The 13,666-nt window shown below is 27.1% G+C and overlaps 2 protein-coding genes across 3 annotated transcripts; both read left to right on the plus strand.

Moving 5' to 3' along the window:
- Positions 1–733: 733 nt before the first annotated feature.
- Positions 734–5,431, plus strand: LOC109594923 (maltase 2). Its single transcript, XM_020010190.2, has 4 exons — positions 734–1,501; positions 2,099–2,321; positions 4,229–4,761; positions 4,820–5,431. The coding sequence occupies exons 1-4, from the start codon at positions 968–970 to the stop codon at positions 5,408–5,410; spliced, it is 1,881 nt and encodes a 626-aa protein (XP_019865749.2). The 5' UTR covers positions 734–967; the 3' UTR covers positions 5,411–5,431.
- A 3,048-nt stretch (positions 5,432–8,479) lies between these two features.
- LOC126264862 (uncharacterized) lies at positions 8,480–12,647 on the plus strand. 2 transcript variants are annotated; one of them, XM_049964471.1, is made up of 3 exons: positions 8,480–8,572; positions 12,271–12,445; positions 12,501–12,647. In XM_049964471.1, the coding sequence occupies exons 1-3, from the start codon at positions 8,570–8,572 to the stop codon at positions 12,629–12,631; spliced, it is 309 nt and encodes a 102-aa protein (XP_049820428.1). In that variant the 5' UTR covers positions 8,480–8,569; the 3' UTR covers positions 12,632–12,647. The 2 variants fall into 2 exon arrangements, with proteins under 2 accessions (XP_049820428.1, XP_049820427.1); XM_049964470.1 differs by lacking the exon at positions 8,480–8,572 and adding an exon at positions 11,725–12,119.
- Positions 12,648–13,666: the final 1,019 nt, after the last annotated feature.

Consider the following 13,666-nt stretch of genomic DNA (forward strand, 5'->3'; position numbering starts at 1 on the left):
CTCATACACATTTTATTGATGGGGTGTGTAAAGTTCCAGCCTTTAGAAATGTTTACTATGTTTAAATTAATATGTTACCGCTCCTAAATTATTTATTGTGGGTATTTGTTTCAATGAAATCGTTTTACGTAAGTGCTTAGTCTTACTATCTGCGTATAGGTGGCACTGCCGGCTAAATATTTTCACAATCATAAAGTATGAAAATTTATTAGTAGTAACTTGGTATTTTTTGAATCAAAGCAGATTAGTGTCGCTAACAATTATTTATGCATTCATTTTATGTTTTAAAATTAATTAACACAACAGATAAGTTTTTTGATTCAACTTTTTCTAGCGTAAAGTGATTTTTGTAACAAATTTATTTTGTTATTCACATATACAACATTTAAACAGATTGTGCATTGATATTTTTAATCTTTCAGTTCACTAATTGGAGTTATTGCCGGCAATAAATTGCCGTTATGAAAATTGTCAGTGCTAATCACCATATTTGTGTATTCATTATTTCGTACATTAATGGTGATTTGCATTCAATTTAATATCTATTCAGAATAGTTATTTGGTAATTTAAATCTATATTTTTAAGTAAGCCTGTAGTATTTAATGTCTTTAACACTTGTTCAACCGCATCTCCATAAAATATAAACAGTAATTTGTTTGCAAAAGTAGTACAATGACAACTGTAAGCAATTAATTTCAAGACTAATTATTTAGTCACCTTTTAATAAAATCAGTTCGCAATGCGAACTTCGCATTGGTAGTTGATGATGTTTGATAATTTACCACTGTCGAACGTAGTTAATTCTGCAATTATATGGTCACGTAATTCATCGCCGTATATCCTTGAATATATAATTGAGAAGTGTTTCACATTTTTGTGTTGTGTATTTCCTACACCATGTGACTGACACCTGTATTTTAGAAGCATACAGTGGATTGCACAATTTGTTTGAAACCGTTGTTGGAGATGAGGCTGTGCGGTGTGTTGGCTCTGTGCATTTTTAGTGTGACATGCTTGGAAATTACGGAAAATCGTGTTAAGTTGGACATAAAGTATCGAAAAGAGGATTGGTGGGAGCACGCAACATTTTACCAAATTTATCCGAGATCATTTAAAGACAGCAACGGCGACGGGATCGGGGACCTCCAAGGAATTATTTCTAAAATAGACTTTTTGAAAGAGGCTGGAATAAGTGCTATTTGGCTGTCGCCGATTTTTAAATCGCCTCAGGTAGATCAGGGATACGACATCAGTGATTATAAAGACGTTGATCCAGATTATGGCACGTTGAATGATTTAAAGGAACTTCTGGAGAAAGCACATAAACGTGATATGAAAGTCATTTTGGATTTCGTTCCGAATCACACCAGTGATCAGCACGTTTGGTTTAAATATTCTGTTGCTGGCGCCGGAGATTACACCGATTTTTATATTTGGTCTGATGGGAAAGTTATTGATGGACATAGGGCACCGCCAAATAATTGGATTAGCAATTTCAAGGTAGATTAAATTTTATTTCAAAGGAAATAAGAGGATAACACTAACAGCAACGTGTAGGCGTAAATTATATACTCTGTAGTAATAACATTGTTAACAGAACAAATACAAATTAAATCTTGTTTGTTGTACCATAAACTGGTAAAAATTATTATATTATGGAATTTCAATATCCATAACGAAACTTGCATGATAAATTATAACTACATGTGCGAAATATATGCGAAAATACCTGAATTATTAAAACGTTCCAAAAACCAATTATGCATGTTTCAACTTTAATTTATGGTGCTTTATATAGTCTCTTAATATTATTAAAACTAAAATTTTACATATATCCAAACATTAAATTAAAATTAACTGGATTGTGTTTTATTATCAGTATATTTAATATTTAATGAATCAACAATGATACAACAATTTAATTTCAATTTAAATTATAATACATAGTACGTATATGTATTTTAATTATTGGAGATTAATGTGAATTTAACAACGTGTAATTCAAAATACCAAATTAAAAATTAATTAGGTTAATCATCAAATATTTAGTAAAATAATTTTATTATAATTGCGTCACAATTTTATGAAACATTTCAGGGTTCTGCTTGGAGCTGGAATGATGCAAGAGGCCAATACTATTTGCATCAATTCGCATCAGCGCAACCCGACCTGAACTACAGGAGCAAACAGGTTGTAAATGCCATGCGAGATGTACTAATGTACTGGCTCGATTTCGGCGTTGATGGATTCCGAGTTGACGCCATACCATTTATTTATGAGGACGCCAAATTAAGGAATGAACCACTGTCCAACAAAACTGGTAAGTTACTATGTGATATGATTGTACGATTTTCCGATACGATAAAAGCATTGTGAATACTCGAGTTGTCGCTTGAAGGTTGGGAATATCCATTTCATTTAAATGACACTGTTACGGGGTCAGTATTCAAAGGCGTCCTCATGGCGAATGTTTCCAGTAATATGAACGCGAGTACATTGTACAATTTGAAATTCCGAAGCGAATGGAAACCGCTTAAACTTCTATTGCGAAAAATTTTTTAATATGAAATCTTTTGAACGAAGTTTAGTACGATGAAATCACATCGTAAAATTGTCTAAAAACATCCTTGTGTGTCGACAATTGAGTAATCAAAACTAAGTGTAAAATGTGTTAGACGACACTATGCGTTAAATTATCATCGAAATAATAAAGTTATACATAAATTCAGTTAAACGTTGCACTTGGGAGATGCATCTACTATGAACTCCACTCGAGAACACTTGCCACAACAACATATTACGTTAAAATTGACTTGACGACCAGGAGAGTTTCGTAAACATCTGACAAAACGTATATTGTGCAACAAAAAAAAAAAACAAGACGTTCTTATTCTTGTTTTATTTGACCGAAAGAAAACTGATTTATTGTTGTTTGAACAGACTATGTAAGCAATACAAATAGTTGGGTACATCGATCTAGAAATTTTTTTATAAATGAATTACAGTATTGATGTGATGTGAAAAGTTAAATTTAATTTCCAATGAAATGTTCAATTTATATTGAGACGCAATAAAATGCTATACATATTTGTAAACAAAAGTAAATTGTTATTTTTTATCTTTCGTATGATTACTTGTGTCAGTTAATTATTTATTACTTTCAGTTATATAATACATTTGTGAAACTTGGTGAGAATGGGGAAATCTTACCAATTTTGTTTATCTAATCTAATAAATATGTAAATTATTATTAGATTATTTTTAAAAATACTTTAAAATAAAAAAAGAAAATATTTACACAAAGTATACATTTGAGTATTTCGCATTAAATTTATCATGAGTCCATTTTTTTACACAATTTTATGATTTTTTATTACTGCTATAAAAAATGTGTCATATAAAATGCGCTTTTTATATTCATATTTTTTTACAAAAAATTATTTCAGCTTTTATTATAGTATAAATATGAGATTTTTCGAAATAATTTTTCAAACATTAAGCATCATATTTGACATATTGAACTGGAGTAAATGCTTCAGTGAAAAATGTTAGAAATCACAATTACAGTCAAATATTAATATAACATTTTTTTCAACAGTAACATTGTATTACTCACATTTGTAACAAGGCAGTGAAAGAGTATCTGGGTCAAGCGTAAAATGGAAAAGTTTTCATGTTCAAATTTTTTGTAAAAAATTGATTAACAGTGATAACTTTAACTAAGTTCACAAACTATTAACTATTTTATTTAAAAATTTCAATTCAATGTACTTCTAAACCCTAATAGAAAAGATTAATTCTGCTAGTGCAGTTTTACTTTTGATGTCAAAAGACGGGGTTCAGCATAAGTGTTTGATTTAAATGACCACCTTGCGTGATTACAAATATTAAAATAATAAAAACCTAATAGATGACCGACTTTTTGTACTTTTTTTAACGTATTTGATGTAAATATATCTTGTAAAATAAACAAAATGGGATTATAGTACGATATCACAAATGCACGATAATTTTAATTGGGCAAACATTTATTATTAAATGCCACAGGTCAGTTAATTAAGTCAACAGGAGACTTGTTTAATTTGCTAAATTGAACTAGGCATACGAACTTGTTGAAAAACTCAAGCGAAGCATTTCAGTTTGAAGGATGATAAATATTGAGAATAAACATTAGTTTTTAAATTGTTTTCAACGAGAAAATTTAAATTACATTACCGTTATTTATAGGCTACAACTCAACAGATTACGCATTCCTGGATCACACATATACTTTTGATCAGGAAGAGACTTTTCAACTAATATATGATTGGAGGCAACTATTGGATAGTTACACTAAAACTCATGGGGGAGCAACTAGAGTTATGATAACAGAAGCATACAGCCCTATGAAGAACATCATAAAATATTATGGAACCGACAGTGGCAGCAAACTTGGTGCACATTTTTCCTTCAATTTTGACTTTATCACAAAACTTTCAAGAAATGATACCCTCAATGACATAGTTAATATTATCAAAGATTGGGCATCTAATTTGCCTGAACGTTATACCTTCAACTGGGTTCTTGGTAATCATGACAACTCTAGGGTAGCTTCGCGTTTAGGAAGATCCATTGCAGATGGTTTGAATATGCTGGTTTCTTTATTACCTGGTATACAGGTGACTTATAACGGTGAAGAAATAGGAATGGAGGATGGAGAAGTTTCTTGTGAAGAAGGTAAGGATCCTATGGCAATTAAGGACTGCACTACATTTGACGAGGTAAATAGAAATAACATATGTGAATTATTTTTTATCATTGTAATATCTGTTGATTTAGGTCAGTCGTGACTTCGAACGAACTCCTTATCAGTGGGACGCCACCACAGGTGCTGGCTTCACCGACGGTTCAAAAACGTGGCTTCCAATAAGCTCCAAATTCAAATTGACTAATTTAGAAGATCAGAGATCGGAAGGTGTTAACAGTTTCTACAACATCTATAAAATGATGATGGAAATTAGACGAGAATTGCATAAATTTAAGGAGGATAAACAATTCATATTAGAAAAATCGAATGAAAACGTTTTACAATTGTATCATGGAAATGGAGAATATGGTTACAATTTGCTGTTTAATTTGGGCGATAAAACCGAAAACGTTCAAATGATTGCAGCCGTCGAAGATGTTAATTATACGGTTTTGGTCAAAGGAATTTCGTCATCTAAACAACACGGGGATCCTATTGATCCCAGTTCAGTGGATCTTGGCGCCTTCGAATCTATTGTTATAAGTCCAGCGAATGCAAGAATTATAAACCTAGATAATTATTTGTATACAGAAAGTTCCGGAAACCATCACACCCTTCAGCTATTTACTTTTGTTATATACTTCGTTGTTTATGAAGTTATACTGTTAATTGTTTACGATTAAATAAATAAAATGTATTAAATAGTTGCATTTTTTTACAGCATAAGTTCATTTTGATGAAGAAAATAATAATTATCACAACTAAATAATGCGATTCACAGATATTTAGCATCGAATGTGTTATAACGCAATATATTTCATGTGACCTGGTTGTGAATGTCAAAAAAAAGTTGTAAAGTCGTTATATCTAGAGAATAGTATACTATGCAAAACTTGTAAGTTTTTATGCGTATGTCTCCCAAGTTTCTAGGGATTTCATAAAATATGCATCGAGTTAAGAATTCTATATTTATTATGTATGTACTTGTCTCGCCTGGACTTGAATTGAGTTGTTACTCATAATTGAGGGTTCTAATATAAATTTTAATTGAAAATCTGACATGTATTTTGAATTTTAGAGACAAAATTTTAGAAATAATAACAGGTTTTGTTAATTTTTAACTACTGAATTTGCCCATGGATATAACAATGTGAAAAATAGTTGTTTTTTAATTCCATTTGAAAAAATCCAGTTATTTCATTAACTGGGAAACGTATATGAAAGCACAGTACAAAAGCTGAAACATGTAATGGTAATCACACAAAAAAAAAATCAAAATTGATCATCATTTATTTAAGTCAGTCATAATGTGTTGATGCTAAATTATATATATTTTCAGTTATCTTAAATTTTATAGACATTGTTAAGCTTAGAGAGATATTAAAGTTCTATAGAGCTTTATTTTGTGCTCAAGTTTGTGGATGTTAATAAATTATATTTTACGTATTATAAAGTTAGTCATAAAAGAATAAATGGACTGTAAGTTGCTTAAGAGGAATTGAATAACGCAGTTGAAAATAATAGTCAATTATGTGTATCTAAAGGAATGAAATAATAAGTAACAGATATAAACATTTAATTCTTAAAATAAAGTGCCATGTGTATTTAAATGTATTTCATTTGATGATTTGTTTATGCTAAATTTGAAGAAATTTATTTCAGTTCTGTTAAATTGTATAGATATTAGATTAGATTTTATAGATATTATTATACTGAAATTCAATGAGCAATTAAAGTTGTATACAGCTTTATTTTGAATATTAGAGTATTCAAGTTTATGGCTGTTAATAAGTTACATTTTCCGTATTATGAAGTTGCGCACAAAAGAACCAATGGTTCGTAAGTTTCTGAAGAGGAATTGAATAACGCACAGCTGAGAATAATAGTCCGTTATGCGTATTTAAAAGAACAATAAATAACTGATATCAAAGCTTGATTGTTGAATTAAACCACCATAAATAAGAAATTTAAACATGTGTATTATCGTTATATAAGTTACAAATTTATTTAAATTGCTTCTGTATTAGATGTTGAAAACTTCATGTAGTCCAAATTAAACATTCATATTCATTTTACTAATATGGCCATTAAAATACTTAATTTAATGAATATTCAACATCCCGTTTCAGTTATTATTTAAAATATTTCAAAATATGTACGTTATTAGTAACGGAAGTTGTAACAACATACGTGACAACATAATGCTACTATTGTCAGCATATATCTACATAAATCCATAACCAGATTTGTTTTCATTGTCAATGGAGTTTTGTCACTATGTGAACTACGGTGTATTTAATAGTTGGTCTATATAATTTTATTATTATAATCTACATGAAGCATGGAGCCCAATGATGTACATAATTAATTAATTGTAAAAAAAATATATAATATGTTTAGTTTAATTAAATGGAAATACAGGAAAAGTGCTGTTGTGTTTATAATTTTGTAACTTTTCAACTGAACAATTTCTCAGTAAAACCATGACACAATCTAGTAGGAAATTATAGCAACTTAGGGTTAAATAAATGAAAATAAATTATTAAATACTATTAAAATTGTAGATTTTAGAGCACATTGGAAACAGGTAAAATTTTGTTTATACTGTGATTTAGTTGGAAGCTTCCAGATAAGCCAGAAATGAGTTTAACGCTAATAATTTTGTCTTGAAAGTAGAGGGTTTACAAAGAGGTATGTCGTTTGAATGGAATCTATAAGTTATATAGAAGCTGAGATACAAATTTTTGAAAATTAAATTTCAACAAATTATTCAGTGGCCAGATTGAATTGAATCGGGCTCAAATTTTGAGAATGATCTTTATTTCTGATGTACTTTCAAGGAAAAAATCAGCTTTACAATCAGATGCACGATAGAAACAGTAAAATTTACTTTGTAGTGGGAATCTTTTATTGTCTCTGTCAAGCATCATGTCTCTCTCAAAATTCAGTATGATCAAAGGCTTTCTAATTGGTATATATTTATATTGTTAATAGACCAACAATTACAACTAGCTTAATAGAAAACAGTTTTTGTGATATATTAAAGCGGAGAAATCCTGAATTGTTACTAAATTCAATTGGCGGTTTCCAAGACAACCAAAATATATAGGATTTTTATTAAATTACTTAGTCGTCTCTCGGATAACGAATGAATGAAGACAAGCGATACTAAATTTGCAAATACCTTCATCGGAACTTAACGAAAACTGAAAATTTAAAATGATTAACAATTGTATTTTAATTAATTATTTTTTTCTAAATATCAATGTTAACCAAATAAGGAATTTATATTAGAGGATACTGAATAACTTAATTTCCCTAACAATTTTGGCTGGCTCAGATGTGTTAATTTTCGGTATTGCAACTTATTTAATAACGTCATAGTTTGCAAATATTAAACATTCTTGGTTTTGCCCTCAAGTATTACATGTATAAAAAGTAATTACAAACGTGTACCAACAATAACCAACTTACTTCTAATTAATTCTATAAATTACAACTATTTAATTACATATTGATTTGTAGTAGTACAAATATACAAATATATAATTAATTAAAATACATGTATAGTAATTTTTTGCTTGTTATTTTCACCAGAATACTTTTAAAATATCAATTTAACTTAAATGATAAAATTATAAATGCGTTAATCTTAAAGCGACCACACTTCCTTCCATTATAAATGTCAAATTTAGATATTACACAGAATTGTTCATTTCGTTGTTGCTGTGGAGTAAAAATAATGTTTCTAAAATTATTATACATTATTTTAATATACAGTGCTAACGGACACAACTTTTGTGTTAAAGAGGTTGACACTAATTGGATTAACACTGAATTAGATGGTACGTGATTATGTGAATAAATTTAGATATGTCCCAATAAATATTGTATTTCAGGGATTTCTTTAAGTAATATCACTGGTGAATATGTAGTTGATGAAAATTATTGGAGTAATTTTGATACAAATATCGTACTAGACTATAGATGGTCTCAACTGCCTAAAAATATTATTGATTCTATCACCATTCATAAATATTTTATATTTTCACTTAAATTTAGTGACTATGCTTATATTACACTAACAGATAAATGTGGAAAATATAACATATCTATAATATTTGAACAATTTAATGAAATCTCCAACGAATTTATTTTGAAATGTAATATTTGCACTTACGATAATAAATGTGTTTTATTTGAAAATATTAATAGAATTTCACATGTAAAACGTGAAAAGTGGTTCAATTTTGTCCTTCCAATGAATGCATTAAAAACTAAGTTCAACACTAATTTTGAATTGTTAGAATTTAATTCTAATTATATATTAAAACATGATGAACATAATGAATGGAAATTCCATAAATGTATGTACTGTGTATATATTACTGTTGAAGTTGTCAGATTCTTAAACTACCCATTTTTTAGATAATGTTATACAATTAACAACAGGTATGAAAAGCTTGATAATTCCAAGCAACAAAAAATGGACTTATATATCATTAAAAATATATAGAAATATTACTGTAACTATAAATAATACACTTTTAGTAAGTATTTATATTATGACATTCAATGTTCGTATTATAATTGATAAAATTGTTTTAGAATATATCCAGTGATAATTGGTGTACTTACGAAATTCTTAATGACGGAAAACCTCTAAATATAAGCATTATTAATATGATAAATGATTCAATACTGATTGTTGCTGATAAGTATTTACCTTCAGGTAATTGTTAAAATTATATATATATATATATATATATATATATATATATATATATAACAATTTTTTTTAGATACACTTATCCACATTCAAAAGGACAATGATTTTGAATTTATATATTTCAACTTACAACAAATTACAAAAATGGATATAGCAAAATGGATAAAATATTCATCAATAAGTTTACTATTATTATTATTAATAATCTTATTTATTTCAATTGGTGTAATTTATATCAATAAGAAAAAAAAACGAAGTAACATAATTTCTAACGAAATTTATATCGGTAACGAATTTAATCCAGTTATAAATAATTCTGAGGAAATATACAATGATTTATATAGAAGCTATGGGCTTGAAACTCAAAATACGTATGAAGAAATTATATATAATTAACTAATTCATATATTTCTATTATTGTTTTTGATTATATTATTTTATATTATTTCTGGAATAAATTAAATGTTAACTTAATGTTTTTATTATTGTAGTATATTTTATAAAATAGTTAAATATACGTGTATATACACACGTCCTTGCTCTTGTGTATATATATAAAAAAAACAAAATAAAATTAAAGCCAAGCTGTTTAATCATTGAATGAGTAACTGCACAATTATCATAATTTATCTCGGGTCAAAGCAAGGGTTATCAAATTTCACCTGTTTCGCCTTTCCGGTATGAATGACCACCATGTTACTAATGCTGTTGACTAATTGTTCAAAGAAAACGAATGAATTATACTACAACAAAAAACGTACGCAAATCATTGAGACGAATTTTACTATTAACTATTTTAGATAACTAAACCTACAATTAGATGTAATTTAATTAAAAAATTAATGTATGGAAAAATTGAATAATTTTTTGTCTTATTACGTAAAAGTATAAAATCCCCATCAATGTATCTTTGTTAAGTATCAGGAAAATTAATTTGTTATTTATTGATATTAAAATATAAACTACGAAAGGGAGTAGGTCAGGTCGTTTTATACGTGTAAAATATATCAGTTATCAAGTTCTAAATGTGGTATTAAAACCACACATTAGAAACAACAGAAAACCATTTCCGGAAGTTGGGATTTTAATTTTACGTAAAAACAAATTTTAGCAGTAAATTAATTTTAATGGTTTAGGGGAATATATTTTTTATGGATGTAACACAGAAATATTGTTCTCATTAAATTCAATTTTTTATTTAATTGACGTTTGACCAAATACCAAAATAAAGAAAAATTTTAATATTTAATTAAAAATATGTTTATGTAAAAGTACTACATTTTTAGATAGTTTTTCTTATTAACTTATAAAATTACAGTAATATAATTAATTAAAGTCTGATATCTGGGAAATTATATTGTTTGTAGATATGAAATTATAAACGGCGAAAAGGAATACAGCTGAGTAAACGGAAATAATGAACAAGGTAACTTTTAACACCTAAAATATATCTGCTATTAAGTTCTACATTTTGTATTAAAACCACACTGTATTAAAACCACACAAAATTTATAGTGAGTCAAGAGAAAACCATGATGTTAAACGAAAGTTGAAATTATATTTTATATAGAAACTAAATTTGGCCGTAAATATTTATTGGGAATATAAATTACTATGAATGTTATACGGAAAAATTAGTTACGCATTAAATTAATTTCTTATTTAATTGAATATTTGGTGAATTTCAAAAATTAAATGCATTTTAAAAAACCATTTTAATTATTTATTATTTTTTTATAATTCAAATAGAGATAATTAAAATAAAAAAAAATAGATTTAGATAAAAAAGTAAATTTTTCTTATTCATTTTGTATATGTAAAATATATTATCAACTAAACTTTAAGTGTAAACCATAAATTAAAGTCCATATTGAAAAATCATATTTCATATTATAATATTGAAAACAAATCAAACTTAACAGTATATAAATTTCAATGCCAAACTTTAGTAAAGAAAACTTTGTCTTATGAATATAATAAAGAATTTTTTTATAAAATTAAAAATTTCGCATTTTTCAAAAATTTATACATCTTAAAAAATCTTTTTACATCCATACATCTATTATTTTAATTGTTATTTTACATTAAATATTTTAATAAATTAATTAAAATATATATGGAATAAGAAATAAAACAAAATGAGTAATGTTGAAAAAAATGGAAAATTGGAAAAAATAATGAATTTTATCAAACGGAATACTATTATATTATATTATATCTCATCTAATTATAAAGTCTAAAAAATGCACAAAAATGGCCAACAATGTAACTAATGTAGTTTATTTTTTAAATATTTATAATATGTTTTTTGTAAAAGATATACCATTATATTATTGTAAGAAAAATATGATTATATTTTATTCCACCAAATTTTATGAATTTTTAATTATCAGCAAAAAAAACCTGTGCGTAATAGAAGCTAAATTACTCTGGTTAAATTAATTTACGCATTGTTGTCTTCCCGGGGAAGTTGATTAATCATCTTTGTTATATAAATGCAAGTAATTTACTACATGTATCATTGTGTTGCAAATTTTCTTAAAAGAACAGTCTGTGGATAATTGTTATAATTAAATTTCAAACATTATTTTTTAATCATGTTGAAGTTAGTGTTATTAACAGCGTCTTTTACAATTTTTGTAAACTCAGCTCCAGTCCCTCAGGTAATTATATTTCGTGATGATACATTCAAATTAATCATTGATTTGTGGCTAATTGTAAATTATACGAATTAATTCAAGGTGGTGTAAAAATATCAACTTCCCTTGTCTTGTACATAAATCTGTTGCGAGATCTGAGAAAAACATTTTTCAGCCTTTAGATTTAATTTTTGATCCGAAAACGTCCGAAATCGGTGTGGAACATAAGGGATTTGAGGCCGTAGCCAATATATCAGGACCATTTAATAAGAAAGGGTTAGACTTTTATGTCAAAACTCCAAACGGTTATAAATATATGGGTCACATCGAACAAGAGACTGTCGAGAAAGGTAAAACATCAATATTTAATATGTACCATGAATGAAACGAATTTGTTTGTTTTAGGGGTAACAGCGGTTAAAGAAGCAACTAAAAAATTGGCCAAAAAGTTCCAGGCGAGTCTCGGGGGATGGAAAGCTAAAATATCAAATGTGTGGAATAAATTTAAGCAATGGGTTAAAAAAATTTTTGGTTAATAAAGTCTCCATATAATGTTTCGTGTTTACTTTATAACATCCATATACACTTCATTTTAAATAATAATGTGAGCGTGTTTATTACTAAAGTAGAAAACAACCGTATATTATTCGTAATTTCGAATTCAATACTTCAATTTATAACGGAACAGTGGAATTCCGATAATATTTGCCTGCAGAAACATGTAACGACTGGTAACAAAAATTTACAATTGTTTGTACAACTTCTCTTTTGCCGTTTTATGCGGAACGGGTAAACTGACAAAGCAAATATTAAAGAAAAATTTAAACAATCCGAATTAAGAGAAACGTATAGGTATAGAATAATATGCAAAGATCGCAAACGTTTTACCTCCTAAGCATTCTAGGCAGATAAGTAGATATTTTGCATTCTCTTTGTATCAAAGGGTAAACACAGTTTCCTAACAAGAGTTATTTGTCTGATATTTCGTTTGTTAGATACTTTACTTTTAACTGTTGTTTACACAAAATAACAAAAAACAAATCAAATGAGTGTAAAATAATCATATAAATAGGATGTAATACAAATATTAAATAAATTTATATTATTAATAAGCATAAATTTTAAACTGTACATAGAATTACTTGCAACGAAATAATTTTGCTGAAAAAAATATTTTGGTAGATTTGTTTTTTTGACAAGTTTAAATTTTTCAAAAATTATATTTCATCTTATTTCTTGTTTAAATATTATGTTTTCTATTTTTTGTATTATATATATATTAATCTGATCAATTTATCGCAGAGATTTGATATGAATATATCGTGATTTACTGTGGGTTTTATGTCTGTTTAACAACAAAACACACATTATTAATAATTTATTAGTGCAATACTATGTCAACAACATTCACATTTTACAAACACACATTTTCTAAATAATTAATTGTATACAATTGTAATTAATTTCCTTATACAACAATGTTATATATCGTATAATAAATTGAAATTGTCTCAAGAAATTAAATTAACAAAATAAAAAGAATAATAAGACAGATACTGAATATTTTGAAA

Source organism: Aethina tumida, chromosome 3, assembly GCF_024364675.1.
Source record: "Aethina tumida isolate Nest 87 chromosome 3, icAetTumi1.1, whole genome shotgun sequence".
NCBI classification, from domain to species: Eukaryota; Metazoa; Arthropoda; class Insecta; order Coleoptera; family Nitidulidae; genus Aethina; species Aethina tumida.